This window comes from Pipistrellus hanaki (assembly GCF_964339955.1).
Source record: "Pipistrellus hanaki genome assembly, chromosome: 12".
Lineage (NCBI taxonomy): Eukaryota > Metazoa > Chordata > Mammalia > Chiroptera > Vespertilionidae > Pipistrellus > Pipistrellus hanaki.
In genome coordinates this window covers 22,290,845-22,314,623 of record NC_140514.1, presented here as the reverse complement: position 1 = coordinate 22,314,623, position 23,779 = coordinate 22,290,845, and the positions used below count along the sequence as shown (strand labels likewise).

The 23,779-nt window shown below is 45.3% G+C and overlaps 2 protein-coding genes across 2 annotated transcripts in view; both read left to right on the top strand.

Annotated features, from left to right (window-relative positions):
• Positions 1 to 18,652, top strand: part of STPG4 (sperm-tail PG-rich repeat containing 4) — a gene marked incomplete at its 5' end in the record, with an annotated part of 36,524 nt that extends 17,872 nt beyond the window's left edge. Inside the window, 2 exons of the mRNA XM_084900960.1 lie at positions 15,831 to 15,935; positions 18,465 to 18,652. Coding sequence (XP_084757086.1) covers positions 15,831 to 15,935; positions 18,465 to 18,581 — 222 coding nt within the window. The 3' untranslated portion in view covers positions 18,582 to 18,652. The remainder of the gene's footprint in view (positions 1 to 15,830; positions 15,936 to 18,464) is intronic.
• Positions 13,542 to 13,765, top strand: LOC311631204 (small ribosomal subunit protein uS14-like). Its single transcript, XM_084901042.1, has one exon. The coding sequence runs from the start codon at positions 13,560 to 13,562 to the stop codon at positions 13,728 to 13,730; it is 171 nt and encodes a 56-aa protein (XP_084757168.1). The 5' UTR covers positions 13,542 to 13,559; the 3' UTR covers positions 13,731 to 13,765.
• Positions 18,653 to 23,779: the final 5,127 nt, after the last annotated feature.

Here is a 23,779-nt window from a genome sequence, read left to right as displayed (position 1 = left end):
TTTATTGATTTGTTTACAGAGAGAAAGGGAGAGGGATAGAGAGTTAGAAACATCGATGAGAGAGGAAACATCGATCAGGTGCCTCCTGCACACCCCCTCCTGGGGATGTGCCCACAACCAAGATACACGCCCCCTACTGCAATAGAACCTGGGACCCCTCAGTCCGCAGGCTGACGCTCTATCCTCTGAGCCAAACCTGTTTCATCTGTTAAGGACTTTTAGAACTGGAAGAAACTTTATAAACCTACTACTACTATGAAGGTTGGCTTAAGCGATAATGCATCGAGTGTCTTCTGGTTCCTGTCACAGACATATCCTGTTTCACTTAATCCTCACAGCAACTTGATGGGGTAGTATTTATCATCTCTGTTTGATAGATTGGGAGATGGAAGTTAATTGTCTGAGGTCACACAGTTGTTAAGAGGTATAGAGTGAGGCAGGATAGTAAGAAGCTAAGAAAAACTTCTTGGCAGGTGGAATGGGGAAAATGGGACAGCTTAACAAAATGGCCGAGCAATTTACGGCCAGATACCTCCCTGGGGATAACATCTAGGCCTCAGCTGTATTTCAGCTCTAGGCCCAGAAAAGTAGCAAAACCAGGTAGGCGACTCTAGGACCAGCTGCAATGACCCATGACCCCCAGCTCTGGCCAGTCAGTGGAGACTGTGAGCCTAAAAGAGCACACCTGGGAAACTGATGAGTATTCTGCTGAAAGCCTCCCTTGAGACCTCCCCTAAGATTGCCACTTGCAAGGGAGAGATAAAACCCTCAAGACAAAGAACCAGTGCTCACTCACACCCATGCCTTTACTCTTGCCCGTCTTCTTCTCCCACAAGCGCTCTTCTCCTAAACTGTCAGGGACCCCACAAGACGTGAACCAGGGAAGCAGCAGCAGCTCGTCCTGGACGAATCCCCTGACCCTATCTCCAAGGCTCTTCTCTCTGACTTCCCATTGACCTTGTTATGCCCAGATTTCGTGATCCTCAAGGACCACCAGGGAGCCAAGTCTGATGCAATAGCAGAAAGCCTGTTCCATGCTAGCATGGGCTCTGTCCCACTTACACCAAGTGGCGGAAGACCATGAGCTTCAACAGGTCAAGGGGTTTATAGGGGTGGTGATGTCACTGCTTTGGCTGACCCTGATTGGTTGGGTGAGGGCTAGGGTCCAGTTACAAAATGGAGGATAGCTCCATCCTGCCCCACAGTACAAAATAGAGTCAGGAGTTAGCCCAGCCCCGCCCTGCCCTCTCAAGCTCAAGCAGACCAACCTAGGCTCTCCTGCTGCTGCTTCTATGCTAAGGCCTTCCTTGTTTCACTGTCCCCAGCTTTAGTAAATGTACCCTCTAAGTCATGTGGACTTGTCTTTAAATGTACCCTCTAAGTCATGTGGACTTGTCTTATGAAATCTTTCCTGCAAAAAGTCAAGAACCCACACACTCTACCTTCAGGCCCCTGGCAAACCAGCTCGGGGCCAGATCCCCAGTCCTGTAACAGGACCACTATACAGCATGCTGAGAGAGAAAACAATCCACACTAAGAAAGAAACTGGAAGAACTCCAGAAAGAATGTTCCTATAGGAAAAAGCACTCAAGAACAACTAAGAAAATATGAACAGCAAAATATGCAAGTGCAAAAATAAGGCATCAATTAACTCCAGATAAAATAAAAGACTGTGCAAACAAGAAATCATGTTATATAAGTTGGCTCTGCAAGGAATAACAGTTCTTTAGGAAACATTGATTTAAAGTGCTACTTTTTGATTGGATGAGCAGGAGCTAGAGCAAGAGAGATATTTCTTCTTTTATTCTAAGAAGTCATCAACAGGCAATGTCTAAAATGCCAACTAAGAAATAACAAAATGCACATACTATTTAGTGATGAGAAAATGATTGTCAGAAGAATAGCCAAGACTTAAAAATAGTTGTCTTAGGCTATCTAGAGCCTATTCAAAGACATGCTTGCCTAAGACGTGTGTATGAAAGATGTTTCTAAGAGTGCTAGCTTTGTGAATCAGTATAGTGTTATTCTAATGAAATATTGTGCTGCATGTATGTTCTTAAAAATAGGAGACAGCTCTGGCCAGTGTGGCTCAGTTGGTTGAGTGTTGTCCAAATGAGCACCAACCAGCTGAGCCACATTGGTCAAGGCTTGGCATTTTGATTTTGAAAAAAAATTTGTAATGACCCAGCTGGTGTTGCTCAGTGGTTAAGTATTGACCTATGAACCAGGAGGTCATGGTTCGATTCCCAGTCAGGGTACATGCTCAGTTTGTGAGCTCGATCCCCAGTGTGGGGTGTGCAGGAAGCAGCCAATCAGTGATTCTCATCATTGATGGTTTTATCTCTCCCTCTCCCTTCCTCTCTGAAATCAATAAATGTATATTAAAAAAAGAAAAGGAAAAAGAAAAAAAAATGTGTGACTTATTCTGAGATGTGTTTTGTGTATAGTTGTATGGTAAGGTCATGGTGTCATTTGAGCCCTATTGACTTGGGACAGGTTGTCTCATTGTTGCTATACCTGAAACCTCCCATCACCAGAAATCTGACCTGTGGATCTGGTGCAACATAGTACGACCTAGAGACATTCACCGAGTCACTTTACACCGTTTTGAGAACGAGCAGGTTATAAAAGATGGATACATACAGGTGCATATCTCATCCTCCTTTCTTTCCGTCATCCGTGAAAACTAGCTCATTGAAATTTAATCATTTGTGCATGAAACCTCCAGGAGCAGTCTATTAAAAAAGGACTAGATGACCATGTAAAGGCATAGCAGATTACTACACAATTTTTCAGTCATAAAAAGTACATTAACTTTTCATCTGAAAATCCTCTAGGATCTTAGGTGCCTCTGAGGAGCCATTTTCACTTGTTCAAAAACACAGCCTTCTTGTTTGTCAGGGATTCAGCTGGTGAATTACATTTTGTCCCTGAAGTGTAGGTGGCTCTCAGCAGAAGCAGTTGGTGAGGGATTTGTCTGGTTGGAAAACAGTTTTTAGTCTTGAAATTACCAATGTAAGGTGGTGTACTTATTGGCTATCTCAGTTATTGATCAGCACAATTGCTTTGCCCATAAGAAAGACTCAGTATTTGGGGACAGATGCCAGAGCACAAGTCTACAATAAATAAAAAGGGCCTTTTTGCATCTACAGAAAAAAAATTGTATTGGGAACTTCTATAGCCACCATTCCCTCTTAGCACCTTTATAATGAGACGCCCTACCAATGCCAAGACCAGTCCTTATAGCAAGACTTTTTTGTTTTCCAAGAGAGAAAGCAAACTGTAACAAATCTTAGTCATTCTTATACAATCAAATTGAACAAAATGAAACTTGTCATTTGTGGATTTTCTTCCTCTTGCCCTCCCTTTAATTAATTTAACTGCTTTTAGAAATGACCCAAATAAATCTCCTGATCTACTAACAAATTACATAAATTTTGTTCCCCTCTGAATGTCTTTGAAAATGTCAGTAAGAAGGATATCAGATATTCTGCATAATTTCTTTGAACATATAGGAGCTACAAGTGATGTTACTTCTTTATTTGTTTATGTATGTATAATCCTCGCTGGAGAATATGTTTTATTGACTTTTAGGGAGAGAGAGAAAGAAAGAGAGAAACATTGATTGGTTGTCTCCCCTGTGCACCAACCAGGGATTGAACCTGCAACCTAGGTATGTGCCCTGACCGGGAATCGAACCCACAATCTTTTTAGTGTATGGGATGACATTTATCCACCAGGGCCGTTTGGATGGGGCTGGCGATGTTATTTAGAAGAGTAAGGGAGATTTTATTTTTCTAAATCTTTTTTTTCCTCTCTAATATCTACTTGGCGGTGGACTATAGAGACCCAATGCTTGTTTTATCTAATTGCTGGTGGGAGTATACACTAATACAATCCCTTGAAAAATAGTCTACAGTATGTATTGAGCTATAAAAACTATATCTTTTAGCCCTCCAATTCCATTTGGAGAAAATCCTCCTAATGTAATAATATTATATACAGAACTATTCATCTATACAAAGATATCATCAAGGGATTATTTATAATAGTAAGATAGCAACAGCCACAATTTAATATTCAATAGAAGGGAAATAATTAAAAAAGAACTTTGTATATACACTTAAAGGAATATTTTATAATCATTGAAACAATTGTTAAAATTATGAAATAGCAGAAAATGTTTGTGATTTAATATATAATGAAAAATGAGGATACAGATTGGTGTGTATATTATGATTAAAATAATATAAAAAAATTATGAGTATAACAAACAGGAAATGTGTCAAAATAGCAATTAGTGGCTTTACTGAGGTGCTGTGATTAAGGGTAGTTGTTTACTTTGTTTCTCTCTTTTCCATTTCTCTTTTAATTTTTCAAAACCCAATTTAAAAAAATCAGGAAGTAGGCAATGTTTGAGAAAAAGAGCCATCAAAATGGTCAACATAAAAATATTTTGTTACTAAAAGAAAAATAGTGCCACTTACTACTTAATTGGGAATCAGTCAGTCAAATGATTTGGGGCTTCCAGTGATTTGCGGAGCAGATTCTTTAGTTATCATTTCTCACAGTTGTATATAAAGTGAAAAATTGGATGTGCACATCTTTCCTGATGGTAGGAGTAAAATCTTACAATGTCAAATGAAAATGGGTTTCTTTTACTTGATTTCAGAAATATTTTATGATGTTTTTGTACTTTTTAAAAATATATATATTGATTTTTTACAGAGAGGAAAGGAGAGGGATAGAGAGTTAGAAACATTGATGAGAGAGAATCATCCATCGATCAGCTGCCTCCTGCACATCTCCTCCTGGGGATGTGCCCACAACTCAGGCACATGCCCCTGACCAGAATAGAACCTGGGACCCTTCAGTCTACAGGCCAACGCTCCATCCACTGAACCAAACCGGTTTTGGCTGTTTTTGTACTTCTTAAAATCTGACAAGCCTATAAAGAGTAGGAAGGGATTAGATAAACAGGGAAGAGTCTTTACAGGAGAGATGAGCATTATATGATTTGTCTGTTTTAGTCATATTTAATATTATAGAGGTTTGAAAAGGGCTGTGGCATCCGTGGCATACTCTTTGCATTAAAACTAGCATTCTTTCAATTTTTTTGCATTAAAAGAATTAATTTAATTAAAAACTAAGCCGATAAAGGGAAACAAAAGTGAAAATAAACAAATGAGACTTCATCAAGTTTAAAAACTCCTGCACAGCACAGGAAGCCATCAAACAGACAAAAAGATGACCTGCTGAATGAGAGAAGATATACACAGATGAGACATCTGATTAAAGAGTTGATATCCAAAATATATAGGGAACGTGCCAAAACCGGTTTGGCTCAGTGGTAGAACGTCGGTCTGCGGACTGAAGGGTCCTGGGTTCTATTCTGGTCAGGGGCATGTACAGAAGGTATTATGCTAAGTGAAATAAGTCAGACAGAGAAAGACAAATACTGTATAATTTCACTTATATGTGGAATCTAAAAAAACCCCTAACAACAAACAAACAAGACAAAACAAAAACTCATAAACAGAGATCAAAGGGATGGTTGGCAGAGTGGGGTTAGAGGATGGGTGAAAAAGGTGAAGGGGACTATAGTCAAATAATATTGTGATAAATTTATATGGTGACAGATGACTATTAGACTTAGTGTAGTGATCACATTGTAGGGTATAAAAATGTTGAATCACTATTTTATATATCTGAAACTAATGTAACTAATCTAATATTGTATACTAACTATACTTAAAAAGTGAACTACAAAAGAAACTAAGCTGATAGTTTAAAATTTCATGGAGCAGACAAATAATTAATAAACTTGGTCAGATTGTATAATGCCAAACACAAATTGAATGGAATCTGAAAGTTAAGATAATGAAAGCAGGTCTCAGTTTCAATGTCCTCAAAGATGAGTTCGGTTGTAGATAACATTTTTGGAAAAATACAACCTTTCAAATACAGTTACAGATGTACTAGGATTTTTAAGAAAAAGATATCCTGGCAATTTTTATTTTTCAAAAAGTTGTGCAAGTTTTCCAATGCTATTAACACCAGCAGTCATAGATCCCTGCCTGGCTGTGAGTGTGAGGAATTTCCTGCACTTCTTTTTTATTTATTTTATTTTCTAAAAATTGATTTCAGAGAGGAAGGGAGAGGGAGAGAGAGAAACATGATGTGTGAGAATCATTGGTTGGTTGCCTCCTGCATGCCCCATACTGGGAATCAAGCCCACAGCCTGGGCATGTGCTCTCACTGGGAATTGAACTGTGACCTCCTGGGTCATATAGGCTGATGCTCAACCACTGAGATACACCAGCAGGGTCCTACACTCCTTTCTTACAATAACATCTTGACAAGAAATAGAAAAAAGAATACATTAGGATTTTAGTCAGTGGCAAGTGACAGAAACCCAACCCAATTAACTTAAGCAAAGAATCTATATATATATAAAAGGCTAATATGCTAAGTGTCTGACTGTTCAATTGGTTGCTACGATGCACACTGACCACCAGGGGGAAGGTACTCAATGCAGGAGCTGCTGTGACACACACTGGCCATTTACAGAGAAATGGCACCACAGACCTGGCGCCCATAAAGCAACACTCGGCTTCCCCCAAGTGGGACACAGGCCCCGCCACCACCCTGGAGTGACACCCCACCAAGTCGCAGCCAGCACTGCCGAGACCCCATGGTGCAAAATATGTTCCACAGCCCATCCCAGCCCGGAAAACAGTCACTGTGGGCGCCTGGTAATGACATCATGTAGCAATGCCCAGCTTCCTCTCCCTAGTGACTAGGCTCTTTGCAGTTTCCTCAGCCCAGGAACATGACTTGCTTTGTAGCCAGGTGCCAACATTTTATTCTTAAACCAAATGTCTATGAAGCATTTCCCCATGCCTCATCAAGTTTGATCCTCACAAAAGTCCTGAAATAGGTAGATAGGAGACTCGGTGGAATCCTATTTTCTTTTCATTAACCAGAAAAATGGAGATTTAGAAAGCTTAGAAACTTGACCCGACTGAAAAGAAGTAAGAAATGGAGGTCCTTGAAAATGAATTCAGGTTTTCTCACTGTGCAGAATAGAGTCAAACACTGCTGCAGTTAAATATTTTACCTTTTGTTCTCCCTGTGTGATCTACAATAATAATCTGCTTTGTGTTAATATTTACTGTTGTGTTGCTGACAATTACCTGAAAGAGAAGTTGGGGTGCTTCACTGGGCTGGAAAAAGTTTAGCTAAATCAGAAAGCAGGTCAAATTAAGCAAATATATATATATATATATATATATATATATATATATATATATATATATATATATATATTTGCTTAATATATATATATCTGTCTTGTTGGCACCAATTGCCTGCATGTGTTTCAATCTGTCATCATTGATTGTGAATTTGGTTGACACTTCTATTATAGAGAAAGGGCAAAAAGGGATATTAAAATATTTCTTCTAATTACTTTCATTTTAATGTGCATGGATTCATGCACCAGGCCTCTAGTACAAACATAAAGGTGGGGTGGAATTTATTGATGCACATAGCCTTGGGCACGTTGGCCACTGATTTACTTTTCCTCATCCTTTGGACATGGTCTCTTTATGAGCTGGGCAAGAAAACCTCCAGCAGCCCCAGCTGCTGTGAAAAGGCAAGTTCTTCTGATTGGCCAAATGATGGTCCTGTGCCTGACCCTGGACCACTTGCTCTGACCAGGAGTAGGGGATTGCCAGCTGGATTGGAAGTTCCCAGGCAGAAGTACTGCCTCAGATTTCTAATGATGGTGGGGCCCCTTCTGCCCCCAGGGTCATGTAGAAAAGGGAGGCTGGGCCAGTAAATACCACTGGCAATTCTAAATTACCTGGTGGTCCCTGGCACATGCATTTCTAGACAAGCTACATTTCTAGGGTGGGCAGGTTTGTGATCACTCAGTGTTGCCCCACCCACACAGCCCATACCTGGAAACTGAGACTGACACAGTCTCAGCAGAAACAAACAGTACTGAGCTAGGCTTCAGAGGTACGCCAGTTCTTAATTTCAAAAATGTGGATAATTTTGGCCCCTGACAGATTTGCTTGTACCCCACCCACCAACATGCATGTCTCCCTTCTTTTTCCTCTGAAGATGTAGACCAATGTTTACCGAGTTCTGGAATTTCTTTAGTCAGATACACCTTGCCACCTGCCTCATGAATTCCCCAAAGCTGCCAGCTTCTCTCTGTGCCACCTCCACACAGGAGTCTCCTCTCCTTGTGAGGCATCTGTTTTCTTCTTTGCACAATATGGTCCTCCTCTCACTCCCTTCTCACCAACTTTGGGGCGGGCGTGTCATTTTTATTATCCCATGTAGTAATTTCAGTTTATGTCGCGTATCATATATATATACATATACATATACATTTGGGACTATACAATTTATTTCTGACCCTTTCTCTCCATGTATGACTCACTGAAAGTTGTTTGTGCTAGGATCATTAGGGACAGACAGTGTGCTCATTTAGGTTCCCTTTAGCTGTGATTAAAAATAAAAAGCTTAGAGCTACATGCTGACACCTTGCAGCAGGGAGGAGGAGGGCCAGGAACTGGCTCTGGCTCCTACAGCTGAGGTGCTTAGTCATTTGTTTCTAACCCCGCCGAACCTCACTTTCTCATCAGCTAAAGGGAGGTAATACATTTCCCTACCCTGTTGTGAGGATCAGATGAGAATGGGTATGTGAGCTAGAGATGGCAGCAGGGATGGGCGACTCTCTGGCAGTGCCCAAGGTCAGGATGGAGAGTGGGGATGGGGAGCAAGCAGGGCCCAGCTGAGCCTGCACTCCTGCCTGCAAATGAGGAGGCTGCAGAACGCTGAGGACTTAGGGAGACTGGAAATACAAAAAATACAATTAACCCTGGGAATGAGTAATAAATAATCTGGCTACTTAAAATAAAGTAAAATAAAATACAATTAACATTTTACATCTGCAATTAAATGGTAAAATCATTCTTAGTGTTAATACACATGTAAAAAATGACAAAGTGATTAACTGTAGTGAGAAGGCTGAATTTTACACTCCTAACTGTATTATTGACAGGAGCCTATGCACTTTTATATATTTTATTTTATTGTTTATGATGCAGTGAATTTGACTACAGGGTTAAAATGAACAACAGCCTTCTCTCGAGGATCCCTGCCCGTTTTGGCCTTCCCTAACCTTTCCTATTCCTGCTTCCTCCAACCCTTCCATCAGCCTTTTTACCCTACACGCGCCTCCTCCTCGTTCTTCAGGTTTCTGCTCAAATGTACTTCTTTAAGGGGCTTCATAGGCCCCTCAGATCAGATCAGTTTACCCTCTTACATGCTCTCCCATAGCACTGTGTGAGTTTCTTTGTGTGATATTGCACACATTTGTCAGTATATCTTTTTTAGTAAGGCATATATTCCCTGTTAGGATGTAAGGTCCATGAGAGTATATCTTTTCAATTAAGCCAGTAATAAAGTCCCCATATGACTATTTTAAACAAGGTAGGAACATTATTTTCTCTTGCACAAACTGCCTGCAGAAGCTGGGGTGGCAATTCCACAGCATCAGATTTTGGTGTGCTGCTCTGCTAAGCATGGCTTCCATTCCCGTGTTCCCAGAGAGCTGAGAACATGGGACACGCTGGCAGGCAGGAGGGTGGGGAAGATGGACAAGCAGCCCTCTCCTTAACGATGCTCCTTGGAATTTGCATACACTTCTTCCACCTCCATCCTATTGGCCAGGAATTAGCCATGTGGCCACACCTAGCTGCAAGGGAGGTTGGGAAATTTAGTTTTTATTCTGGGTAGACATGTGCCCAGTTAAAAATTGACTAAATACCAAGGAATAGGAGAAAGGATTTTGGGAGACAATTCTATACTGCTGTATTCCCAACTCCCAGCACACTGTGTGGCACATTGTATATATATTCGTCCAGGAAATGGACTGAACACTTGTGTATTTAATTGCTAGGGCTGCCTTAACCAAGTCCTACAAACTGAGCGGTTTAAACAACAGAAATAGATTTTTTTTTCCTTCACTGTTCTAGAATCTAGAAGTCCAAGACCAACGTGCCAGCCATGTGGTTCCTTCTGTCCCACTTCTCTCATAGCTCCCAGTGGTTTGCTGGCAATCTTCCACAAGATCTCTGCCTTTATCTTCATGGAGTGTTTTCCCTGTGTACGTGTCTCCGAGTCCAAAATTCCCCTTCATATAAAGAGTACCACTCATATTGGCTTAGGGCCCGGCCTAATGACCTCATCTTCACTAATCACATCTGGAATGACCCTATTTCCAAATAAGGTCACATTCTGAGCTACTGGGAATTCAAAAGCCACAGGACTTGTGAACTTGGTGGTGGTGGTGGTGGGGAACTCTAGTATTCAACAGAAGGAAGAGTCACAGAATTTATGAATTTTGGAAGGACATAGTTCAACACATACACACTTGTAATTTCATCTACTCTCACCCAGTCTTTTAGAGGCACCTGGTACCTTGTCCTTCCTAAGCAGTGCTGTGTGGATGAACCAGTTCCATTCTCTCAGCCCTGAAGGAGTGTGTGTAGTGGAGAGGTGGCAGGGCTTACCAAAGGCCTATGATGGTAATAAGCATCATTGGCCATACGCGGTTGTAACCAAACGCATCAAGCTCCTTCATGGTGTGATGGGAACCCAGGAGGATTCCAGAAAAGTCAGTGGGGGCTTTGCATTCAAGTCCTTTGCGGTGAGTGGAAAGCTCTGCCCTTGTAATATCCTGCGGCCCCTGAGATCACACGTGGCTAGCACAGGCCGCTTCCACCAGGGCCTGGCGTAGAATCTTGGAGCCAGGGAGCTCGCTCAGTCCTCACTCAGCTCCTCACACCTTATTTCTTCTTCTGGGGTATTTTTATTTAGTTTTTGCCTGTGTCCCTCACTGGACTATGAACTCTGAGCTTAAAGATAGTATTTTATTAAACCCTACAGCTCCTCAAGTAGAAACGCAACTAAATAGGACTTCTTAAAGGGAAGAGAAAGATATTATCGTCTTGGCAGGAGGGCTGAGATATAATCATGCCCCAAAGCAGAAGAAAAGCTACTATAAAAGGGCTCCCGTGGTTTCTTTTGGCAGCAGACTCCAGGAAGGTGACGGTTCTGTTCTCCCTTGGCGCCAAATGTCTCTGATAGGTTTAGTCTCGGGAAACCCGGAGCTGCCAAAGCATGGCCGTGACAGTAGTGAGGTTTAAGAAGCAACCCATTCGATTTATGCAAGAGGTGCCGCCCTTCGCCCAGGCATCCCACTTACTGTGGACCAGAGCTCTGGGTCACTCTCAGCGCTCCCCAGTAAATGAGGGAGCAGAGTCCCCAACCTCAAGGAAGAGTGGGGCACAGTTCAGAAGTCTTTGTTTTAAACCCCTTCCATTGAATGAGGTCCACTCTTTGACCTGCATTCAGAGCCTACTGGCCAGTGCCCCATCCCTGCGTTTCTGCTCTGCCCACTCACCTGTCCTCCCTGGGGCAGGAGCCAGGACTCTGCTGGAAACGTTTCCCACCCAACCCAGTACTCTGACCCGATCATTACTTTTCATTCAGAACAGTATTCCTGCGGCTTCTGGAATCTGAGCTTAGGCCCGAATCCACTTCCCTAATGTCTCCACTTAAAAGATTTCATCTGACACATGTGGGGCAAATAGCATTCAGTCATTTATTTTTGCCCCAAGTCATGGTCTTTTTTATTTATTCATATTTTTTTAATTTAAAAAATATATTTTATTGATATTTTACAGAGAGGAAAGGAAAGGGAGAGAGAGCTAGAAACATCAATGAGAGAGAAATATGGATCAGCTGCTTCCTGCACACCCCCTACTGGGGATGTGCCCGCAACCAAGGCACATGCCCCTTGACAAGAATTGAACCTGGGACCCTTGAGTCCGCAGGCCGACACTCCATCCACTGAGCCAAATTGACCAGGGCTGGTCTTTTTAAATTCAGGTGGCCAAGCCCATGCAGGGAGGCTGCTGGATGGTGCAGGCAGACATCAGTGCTTCGCTAGCCAGGCACCTGGACTCCCAAAGAGCTCATGACTTGGAAGCTTAGAAATGAAAGCCACATTAGGCTTAGGGGTGGGGGTGGGGAGGGGGAAGGTGTAAGTGGTGGCATTTCTTGGCCATCCTGCAGACAGCTGGGCTGTCGTAGGCAAGCAGCCAATGGCAGCAGCCTTTGCCCCAGCTACCACTCTGGGCTTGAGAGTGCTGTGCTTATTAGGGCCGAACGAAGGGGACAGGACATTGCACAGACTGTCCCTGTCCAGATCCCCTTGGCTTTCCCTGCCTTTGTTTGTGGGGCGGCTCAGACTTCTCCAGTGGGAGTGCAGAGGCCACTCCGCACAGAGAGCGTCTCCGTTCCCCTGTGCATTTGTTTGAAAACATCACTGTTTTTATCTCTCTGCCATGAGTTGTCAAATTACGAGGTGCATCCATCCCTTGATTATCAGACTTGTGCTTGGCTGTTAATAACAGACTCCACTCGTGGCGCAGTAATGGAGGATAGAGCTTTAATTACATTGCTGTGCCCCTGCAGGAGTGAATGGAGAAGCCCCGCTCCTGAATCCTGTCCTCTGAGGGCCTGCTTGTCCTGCCAAATCCCTTGCTCATTTGTGGCCTAACCCTACCTATGATAAGGCTCTTACAGGATAAAGTCTTCTGTTCTGATCATTTTATCTTTTTTTTTCCCCCCCTCCTACCTCCTTTTCTCTTTTACTCCTTTTTTCATATTCATTTACCAGGTGTACCGGTTACTAATGCAGATTTTTTTCCAATAGATCAAGTTACACGTATGTTGATATGTATGCGATTTGATATGTATGCTATTTTGTTGTATTGAAAACAAGCTTCAAAACTTCATGTCAAATTTTCTGAAGGTGTTAACATCATAGATGTCTTTACGCTTAAAAAGGTCAAATTTTGTGCCAAAATAGAGCATTTGCGGGAAGTTTTAATTCATTCATTTATTTTGAAGGAAAGTATTGCTGAAAGTTATCGCATACTTCGGGAAGCTTATGGTGAACATGCCCCTTCTCAAGATACTTGTGAACGCTGGTTTAAATGCTTTAAAAGTGATTATTTCAATGTGAAAGACAAAGAATGCTCTGCGTTTGGTGGCATCAGGAAGGTGTGGTGTATTATGAGCTTCTAAAACCAGGTGAAACTGTTAATGCTGATCGCTACCAACAAGAAATAGTCAATTTGAATTACACTTTGATCATAAAACCGCCAGAATGGGTCAGAAGACATGGCAAAGAAATTTTGCTTCATGATAACACACCATCACACACTCCAAAACCAGTTGAAGACACGTTAAAAGATCTTACCTGGGAAGTATTAACCCACCTGCCGTATTCACCAGACCTTGCTTCTTCAGATCACCACTTGTCCCGACCGATGGCACACGTACTTTCTGAGCAGCACTTCAAAACGTAAAAAGAAGTGGAAAATTGGGTCTATGAATGGTCTTCCTCAAAACAAGAAAAGTTCTACGTATTGGCTTTTTTTTTGCCTCATTGCTACAGAGTGAGCAAGATGGGTCACCAGAAACTCTACTGGAGCCATCCGAGGAAATTCGGCCAGGGCTCTTGCTCTTGCCGCGTCTGCTCCAACCGCCACGGCCTGATCCGGAAGTACGGCCTCAACATGTGCCGCCAGTGTTTCCGCCAGTACGCGAAGGGCATCGGCTTCATTAAGTTGGACTAAGGGAACTTCCGTGAATGGGTCATTGAAGACATCTACCTTACAATGCTCTCTTTGTACATAAAATAATAATAATAATAATAATAATAATAATAATAATAATAATAATAAACACTCTTAAGAAAAAAAAGTTCTATTGGAACGATATCCACACATTACCTGAAAGATGGGGAAATGTGTAGCTAGCAATAGACATTACCTTGAATAAAGCACTTTTGATGTTTGTCTGGAAATTATCCTGTTTTCTTTTATTACAAAATCCACATTATTAACGGGTAAAAGATCAATTCGCATTTTTAACCGGTACTGATTAATAATGCGGATACCTGTTAAAGACACGGATTGACCCTTTACCAGTTAAAACTGCGCATACCGGTTTGACTGGTTTTGAAATGTGGGATGGTGCGTCATCACGAAGCAAAATTACTTTGCTGTGTCTTCTGACCCATTCTGGTGGTTTTACAATCAAAACGTGATTCAAATTGACTATTTGTTGTCAGTAGGGATCAGTATTAACGGTTTCACCTGGTTTTAGAATCTCATGATACACCACACCTTCCTGATGCCACCAAACGCAGAGCATTGTCTTCTTTCCGAAGCAATTTGGCCTTGCAGTCCATGTTGATGGTTTACCTGAATCAACCCATGATTTGGTGCATTTGGGATTCTCAAAATAAATCCACTTTTCATTGCCAGTCAGAATTCGAGGCAAAAAAGACTTTCTTTTTTTTTTTTTAATATATTTTTATTGATTTTTCACAGAGAGGAAGAGAGAGGGATAGAGAGTTAGAAACATCGATGAGAGAGAATCATCGACCAGCTGCCTCCTGCACACTCCCCACTGGGGATGTGCCCACAACCAAGGTACATGCCCTTGACTGGAATCGAACCCGGGACCCTTCAGTCCGCAGGCCGACGCTCTATCCACTGAGCCAAACCGGTCCCAGCCAAAAAAAGACTTTCTTTCATGCCATTGAAGCAACATTTCACTGATTACTTTTCGGTTTTCCATTTGTCTTCCATTCAGTTGATGTGGCTCCCATTTTCCTTCCTTTAAAATCTATCCCATTGCTTGTAAATGATCAGAAATTGTTTGCTGAGAAACATTTAATCTTTCTGCAAGTTGTTTTTGAGTTTGACACACATCTTCATCCAATAATGATTGTGATTGCTGGTCTTCAAATTTTTTTCAGCTGACCTGATTGTTCTTTGTCTTTCACATTGAAATCATCACTCTTAAAGCATTTAAACCAGCGTTCACAAAGATCTTGAGATGAAGCATGTTCACCATAAGCTTCCCCGAAGTATGCAATAACTTTCAGCAGCACTTTTCTTCAAAATAAAGTAATAAATTAAAACTTCCCACAAATAAATGCTCTTTTTTGGCACAAAATTTGACATTTAAAAAATATATTTTTATTCATTTTAGAGAGGAAGGGAGAGGAAGAGATAGAAACATCAATGATGAGCCGGGACTGGTTTAGCTCAATGGATAGAGCGTCGGCTTGGGGACTGAAGGGACCCGGGTTCGATTCCGGTCAAGGGCATGTACCTTGGTTGCGGGCATATCCCCAGTAGGGGGTGTGCAAGAGGCAACTGATCGATGACTCTCTCTCATCGATGTTTCTAACTCTCTATCTCTCTCCCTTCCTCTCTGTACAAAATCAATAAAATATATTTAAAAAAAAAAAAAAAAGAAACATCAATGATAAAAGACAATCACTGATCGGCTGGTATATAACCAGATTTGAGATAGTTGGGAGATGGAAATATAAATCCTGCCTGCCTGTAAGGAAATGGACCCACCCTGTGGGAAGGAGTGCGGGGGGGACGCTGGGCAGTGGGTAGAAGAGGGCGTCCAGGCCCTTGCCTTCAGGATCTTGTTGCAGAGTTGCCAGGCAGGTAAAGTAGATAAAGCAGGTATTTTTCCCATTTCATAGTGACTTGTGCCAGGGCACACATGAATAAGATCTTCCAAGTCCCAAACCAGTTTTTCTACCATGTCACACACTGATTCATAAGTTTATTTATAGAAGGCAAATAAAGCATTAACATATATCAAGTATTAGTAATTACAAACACTTTTTAAAAACTTCTCTATAGCGTGAAGGCCCAGGACCAGGTCATTATGACTTGAAAATACCTTCAGCAAGTTCCGTTACTTCTTGTTTTCAATCCAAAGTACCTCGATTCTTGCCCACCTGTTCAGTAAGTATTCTAAAAGACAGATTGTGGTTGTAGGTTTTATGGCTGTGTGTTGCGGGGGGGGGGGGGGGGGGGGGGAGGGAGGGGGGAGAGGGGAGTGGTCATGGTTGTGAAGGTGGGATGGGGATTATTATATACAATTCGTGTGTGTGTGTGTGTGTGTGTGTGTGTGTGTGTGATTGCTTGTCAAGGCAGTAGAGTCTAGGGCTCAAATACCTGGCAAGCCCTGGGTCAGATTCAGGCACAGGTGACTCCTGAAGACTGCAGCTGAATTATGGCTCCAGCTGAGAAGAGCCAGCACAGTGATTAGCCATCCATGTTATGACCTGGGTGTTTTGTGGGGAAACGGCTTTAGTGAACTGAGGCAAGCAGTGGACACATGGATGCCCCCTCCATCCAGAACTATCTTCCTTTGTGTGTGTGGCTTCTAAGAGTAAAAAGAAAGAGCAGAAACATTATTATTGAACCAAAGGAGATCATGAAGGCATGAGCAATCATCCTGCCCTTAAGGGCTCAGGAGACAGGGAAGAGGCTCAAGTCCACTTAGAGATAAAGAGAAGGTAGATTCTGGGAGTGTGTGAGAGCCTCAAAGACCCAGGGAAGACCAAGGAAGATCTCAAAAGCATAACATGGAGTTTATGAACAGAGGCTTTTTTTTTTGCTTAAAGACAGTTTTAATTCCCATGGCTTTGGTGTTTCCAGCCTGCACACCAGTCTGAAAGTCGCTCAAACTCGCTGGTATATAACCAGATTTGAGATACTTGGGAGACAGAAATATAAATCCTGCCTGTCTATAAGGAAATGGACCCACCCTGGGGGAAGGAGGGCGGGGGACGCTAGGCAGGGGGTAGGAGCGGGCGTCCCAGGCCCTTGCCTTCAGGATCTTGTCCCAGAGTTGCCAACTGTGGTGTGGGGTAAATGTGGTCTTTATCTGGAGGTATGAATACTGGGAAGTCCCTGCCAATAAAATTAAAAACAGGAGGTTGGTGGGTTCCTTAATCAGATCCTCATACCCTAATGGCATCGCCATGATCCAGACTCAGACTTTTGTTGGAGCTCACAGGGCTGAGCCTCCCCAGGAAGTTGGAGCCATGCTAACCAAACCCCCAGGAAATGCTGGAGAAGCCAGAAGGGGGTTGCTGGTGTTTGGGGCTGCTACTCTGTGGAGTGTGTCCCATTATAAGAAACTCTTCATGGAAGCCAAGGACAACGAGAAGCTTGCTGGTGACAGTGAAATCAGGGCTGGGGGAGTGGAGCCAGATGTTCTCCAGGTCTCAGAACCTTCCTCGGCAGCCTCCTGAGAGGTGGTCTTGGGGGGCAGGGGGGCCCACAAACCTATTCTGTGGGCCAGTCTTCCGGGACTTCTCACACAGGCTGCTTCCTCATTAACTGCACTAATAAAGGCTTCAGCATTTTTGACATCCGGCCAGGACTTGATGAGATTTCCAGGCTGCTCCTCTGCTTTTGGCAAAGGAAACATCCTGTCATTTAAAGCGGCTTCTGCAGGCAGCTGACCTCATCCACGCCCGGCTGACTCTCTGTCCCACTCTCAGAGTAATCCAATTTCCACTCTCACTGTCTCCCGAAGAGATAACACGGCTGCAGGGAAGGAAGGAAATGACAAGAAGGTGATAACGGAATAATACTTGCAACTAGTGTTGGGAGCGCCTGCCCTGGAGGGCCACTCGTGAGCCTCAGCACCTCACTTGATGGGGGAGGCACGGGAAGCCCCATGGCCCAAGGTCACACTGAGCCAGTAGGGGTGAGGCGAGGACCCGAACCCAGGCCTATCTGACCATAAAATTCTTCCCTTAACTACACACACAGAACCTGGTGTCCCTCCAGCAACCCAAGCTAAAGTTCCTTTGGGTTTTTAAGAATATGTGGGCACCCCAGCATGGAAAACACGGGCCTAAGAAATCCAAGCCGTAGTCTATGGAAATGACAGCCATTTGCATGTATCACCACACAACGGAAGCTTTGTTTAAACAATTGGCACGATCATTTTTTTAAAAGAAGTTCATCAAAGTGAAGACGTGACTATTAAAAAGTAGAATTCATAGACCCCTTTAGAATGCTCTGACCCTGGGCCCACCGGCCGCGGCAGAGAAATGCCTTCGTACTCATGCTGGGTCAGCGGCAGACACCCACGTGTTTGGGCTTTTGAGGTCAACCACTCAGGTGCAGAATGCATCCTCTCCATCCCCTTACTGCTAGGCGGAGGGAGGTTCACCAGAGGGGACTCCGATGCATGCCCAGGGACAGATTGCCCTGTGGGGGCAAGTGGTGGCATGTGAGCGGCCACCCCGCAGGTCTAGGCCCCGTGGCTTGCTTGTCTCCCAGCACCTCCACAGCTGTGGGGAGAGGGGCAGGTCTGAGCACCACGGACACGCGCCGGGTGCAAGGGTGCCCCGGGCCTTGTCTCCCTCGGTGGGATTCGCCGGCCACCCCTGAGCCAGGGGCCAGGCTCAGCAGGCTCCAGGGTTTTGGTGTCACGCTCTCATCCGTTCCCTTTCTCTGTTCTGTTTTCAGAGAACCCCGGGCCCAGGAACCTACACGGCTTCAGCACAATACCCCAAGCAGCCCCGGAGCATAGCCAGGATGGGGCGAGAACATAGTCTTTTCTTCAACAACACAATTGGCTTCTAAAATAAAGCCATCTTTGCTCTGAGCTGCCTTGTTTTAGCAAGTTATTATGTTTGGAAAACTCTATTATGTTTACTCTTAGGAGGGTTTGAACCCAGAATCGAATAGATTGCCCCCGAGTGACCATCCAGCCTGCTCTCCTGGCCTAGTCCCAGCACAGTTTCCAGTTCACTCTCGCAAGTGTCCTGACCTGAACAATAAGTTTTCTGCTCAATCTGTTTATTGTCAGAGGTCGTCGTCCTGGGCAACTTCCCGGCTGCCCTTGCAGCAGCTTAGACAGGCCCGGTGGGCCCAGGCTGCACTCTGTGGGCCTCGGCTCTCCGGCTGGGCCTGGACTGTGCTGGGGGTCTCAGGGAGACTTCCTTGGGGGTGGTGTGTGTGTGTGTGTGTGTGTGTGTGTGTGTGTGTGTGCATTCAACCAAGGCCAGGCTGAGCTTGATGGGATCCCAACAGGTGGTTCTTTCTCCCTCTCAGCTCCTTGAAAAGAACAATATTTATTCATCTCAACGAGTATTTGTGGTTTCAAGTCAACACAAATATTTTGAGTATCTGCTCTGTGCCAGGTGCTGTGTAGTTGACTGGGGAGTGGGGGGTTAAAAAAAGATGAAGAAGGCGTGTGACTGAGTTGGGGGGGCGGGAGCTGTAGGGGAGATGAGGCCAGGAGGGTAGTTTGGGGGGTCCTCGGCTGGAGGAAGGCTTTGAACCCTGGGCCAAGCCGCTCCTCCTGGTGCTGGGAGCTCAGGGGCAGTTTCACCGGGAGGACAGGCCCTTCTTGTCTCAGGAAGCTGGTGGCCAGAGGAACAATTTCTACAACGAAGGTCCCAGGCGGTCGGAAGCAGGGACAAGGCAGCATGCAGGAGGACACCCAAGGGACCAAGCGGCTGAGAGGCAGGGGGGAGAGGGAAGGAGGTGGTAGGCGAGGAACCTGGTTTGGACAAAGGGCAAGAATAAAATTTGCATACTCACCTGGCAGGGGAGACTCCGTGATCACGAAGGTGGTTTTCCCAGGGCGAGACCTTTCTACTGCACTCTGGATGTGCTGGCCATTGTGATTTCCCCAAATGTGGGAAACTCGACTGCATAATGTGTGGTAGTGGGGGTCGGCACAAAGGGAATAAACATTTGCTGGAGGGAAACAGAGGGAGCCTAGCCTGCTGGACTGGCGTGGAGGGTGGGAGGGGGTTGGACGAGGTTCCGTCCGAAGGCCGGGGACCACAGGCAGCCACGCAGGCCAAGGTGGCCTGCTCAGGGAGCCGCGCTGGAGAGAGGCCAAACATGAGAGCCGGGGTCTCACACAGGGTGGGGAGATTCCAGTCACTGATCAATAATTGGAAGGAATGTTAAAAAATGCTTATGCGGCCGAAACCGGTTTGGCTCAGTGGATAGACTGTTGGTCTGCGGATTGAAAGGTCCCAGGTTCGATTCCGGTCAAGGGCATGTACATTGGTTGCGGGCACATCCCATGGGGAGTGTGCAGGAGGCAGCTGGTCAATGTTTCTCTCTCATCGATGTTTCTAACTCTCTATCCCTCTCCCTTCCTCTCTGTGAAAAATCAATAAAATATGTTTTTAAAAAAATGCTTATGCGGTAGTTTGTTATATTTTGAAAGGAGTTTGTTATATTTCTCTGGTCTTGTAGGTCCTTATCAAAAGGGTATCTATCGGGGGTTAGGAAGGACAGGCCTCATCTCACTGAATTCATTCAAATTTCCCATTTGTGGAGGACACTCCCGGATTGCATTCCTTCAGGGCCTAAGAGCCACTGGAAGACCAGAGGGATGCCCTAGGCCTGGCTCCTGTTCCACTTTGTTCAGAGCAGGTAGTTCCCGGCAGGTTTCTCCGCCTTTTATCCTCCAAGTGGGTCAGAGTCTCCCTGGACCAGCTGGTGCGGGCAGAGGTGTTTTCTCCAGTTGCACCTGGTGCTCTGGGAAGTGGTTCTACAGAGAGGCGATTGTGTTGTGAAAGAAAAAAGCCACATGCTAACCTGACAAGCTCAGGGAAGGCCTGTGTGGCAGTCTTGCAAACCCAGAGACCTAAGATAACCACAAAAGATGATTTGAAAATTAAATATCTAACAGGTTATAGTAGGTAGTCATGTCCCAGATATTCTCCCAGACAAAGATCAACTTTGATCTTTTTACCGAGCCTCTTTGCCTTTTTGCCTCTAAGATAACATATCTGTGAGATGTCTGGGTAACTTGTAACTTCCCTTTTTCCGGAGCCCCTGGGGAACAACCAAATGTGATGGGCGCCAGGACAGATGCCTCAAATTCCTTCTCTATCATGTTAATTGTTCCTGCACTCACCTGAGTACACCTCCATCATTTTACTTTTTATCCAATCCCAGGACTTTCCCACCGCTTTGCTTTCTCCCGCCTCCTTACTCCATCACCAATGAATTTCATGTAACCCACCTATGTCCCTCCTTTGATTTCGGAGGGACATAGGTGGGTTACATGAAATTCATTGGTGATGGAGTAAGGAGGCGGGAGAAAGCAAATAGAGAAATGTAATCCACCATTCTTTGGAGCATTATCTCAATCCCTTGAGGTTCTGTTTCCCGGCAATTGTCGACAGTAAGGCTCAAATAAACTCTTTAAAAAAATTCTTTACAGGTTTCAATGGTTTTTTTTCATTAACAGTGTCAATCTGAGAGTCTGTAGATGGGAATTCGAGGAACCCCTCACAGCAGGGGAGGAGGGCGATGGTGTTGTCAGTATGTAGGGGTATCTCCCGACAAGACAAGACGGTGGGCCAGGGGCTGGCAGGAACCACTTCTCCCTCCCTGTCTCCCCTCTTCCTCTCTCTGAGGCCTCCTCCCTCAGCAGGCTGACTTCACGGCCACTTTAAGGAACAGAAGCTGATGTAGCCTTTTCTCATATCATTTCCGGAGTCAATGCCCTGAAAGGATGCAGCCAGCCCTCTCGGTGCCGGTGTTAGATTTCCAGGAGAGAGAATCCAGCCTGGGGTCAGGAGTCCACCCCTGGGCTCTCAGCTCTGGCCGGAAGGGCCCAGACCCTCGGTGCAGACCAGGCTGCAGGGGCCCAACTGTGTGGTGTGTGTAACGGGGGGGAGGGCGGCTCCCGGTGTCCCAGGAGAGAATGAAGACCATGCAGAGGGAGAGGGTGTCTGACTGGCCTGCAGATATTTCAGAGGCAAGACTGCAGGGCCTTCTGGACACCCTGGTGCATTGGGTCCATTCCCTAAGCTTTGCCTTTGGCTCCCATGACGTCTGCCTGCCTTTGTGGAGCTGGGGGACTGGGCCCTGTCGTCCACACCAGTGCTGCCATCTGGTAATAATGCAGCCCCACCCTCCTGTGTGTTTGGGGGCTGGGACGGAGACTCTGCCCAGGTATTCACTGAGGTGCTGGCAGGATCTAGGTGGTGAGAATGTTTTACTTCTCCTCTTTGGCGTATTCCAATATTTTATAGCATTTTGTACAATTAGGGAGAGTCTCTCCCAAAGAGGCTGGAGGGATTCTGGGTGGCTTTCTCTTGCCACGAGCCTAAAATCAAGACATTATTGAAGATCAGGGCTCCTCCTGGCCTTTCCACAATGGAAAGAAGGACAGACCCAAGTTGACCTTAAGCTTGAGCTCTGAGATTGGTATAGTAACACCTGTCAACTAGGGCCGTTGTGCACATCAAATGATATGGCCACAGGGCTCAGCAAAGCCTAGTGCAGATGGAGGAGACTTGTATCCTAAGCCCCAGAGGCCTTCCCTGCAGGGCCCCTCTTCCCTCCTCCATTGGCTGCTGTGACACTGGCTCCTCAAGGTCCCTGCCTGGCTTCCCTGAGCATGCTCTGTTCCTCTCCCCTCTGAATCTGGCTTCCACCAAAGGGAATGACTCTTCTTGGCTGCAAATGTCTTCTGCTGTTTCCATGTGAAATTCCTCTCCATGAAGTCAGAGCATGTCAAAAGTCACAGCACTGCTGGGGACAGTGTGTCCTCCTCCCACTCCTCTTCCCTTTCCCTTCTTCCTCACCCCCACTGCACCTTTGGGGGGATGTTGCCTTCTACACCATCCATCTACCCTGCAGCAGGAATGGGGAGGCGTTCTGCTGATGTACTTACTGTCCTCCGGGGGGCCCTTGGTGTGCACCAAGAACCCGCCCCAGTCCTCTCCAGGCTGTTGAGTGCCTCTCACCAGGGCCCCAGCAGCCCCAGGTCCTTGCCTGAGGCCAGATTGGACTGTGGGCTCTGGGATCGCACTGGGTTGCCATCAAGAGCTGGCAGCACGGGCTGAAGGTTTTGTTAGCTGGCCGTTTCCCAAACAAGGCCGAGAAATATTTACATGGTGACGACATCTGAGTGCCCGGGATGGGGTACAAGTGAAACAATGAGCACTTTGGTACCAGAGAGGAGTCTGGGTGGTGGCGGCTGAAATTCCATTCATATTTGTGCCTGCGGATAAACACTATTAATACTGAAGGGCTGTGTCCTGGAGAGTGACGGGTGGGTCGGAGGTCCATGGGGGTGGTAGTGCAACGCAAGTCTTGTCCTCAGACTCGGCCCTTGTTCTGGCACAGTGGGTTGGCCACAGGGCTGGCTCCTTCCTTCTCCAGTGAGGGTTTTTTTGTGTGTGTGAACAAGGGGTCTGAAGATGGGGCGGGGCGGGGGGGGTGGTGGTGTCAGGACATGTCTCCACCCCTGCCTGACTTTAGCATCTGACCCACTTGAGGCCAGCTCAGCAGAGCCCTCATTGAACAGGATGGCCTCCTTCCATTCTCTGCCTTGGAGGATGAGGCTTCTAAAATTTCTCCCAGGCTGGATGATAATGGAACATCACATCACCTCTGGCCTTTAATTTTCACCCCAGGGGATCATGAGCTGGGGGTGACAAGCAATCTGGTACTAATTGTTAAATCACTAAAGGCTGTGAATGTGTTTCCTTAAAAGAAAGCATCACAGCAAAAGAGAAGTTGGGCTCTGGACTGTGTGCCTATTAATTGGAGCACCGTCCTGTGCACAGAGGGTTGCGGGTTCAATTCCCGGTCAGGGCACACACCCAGGTTGTGGGTTCGATCCCTGGTGGGGCACGTACAGGAGGCAACTAATTGATCTTTCTGTCTCACATCAATGGTTCTCTCTCCCTCTTCCTCTAGAAAAAAAAAAAGAAAGAAAAAAAAAGACCCTGGGCACCTAAAGGCTCCAAGACAGACACTCCTTCACTAGGACAGCAAAGCCATAATGGAGAATA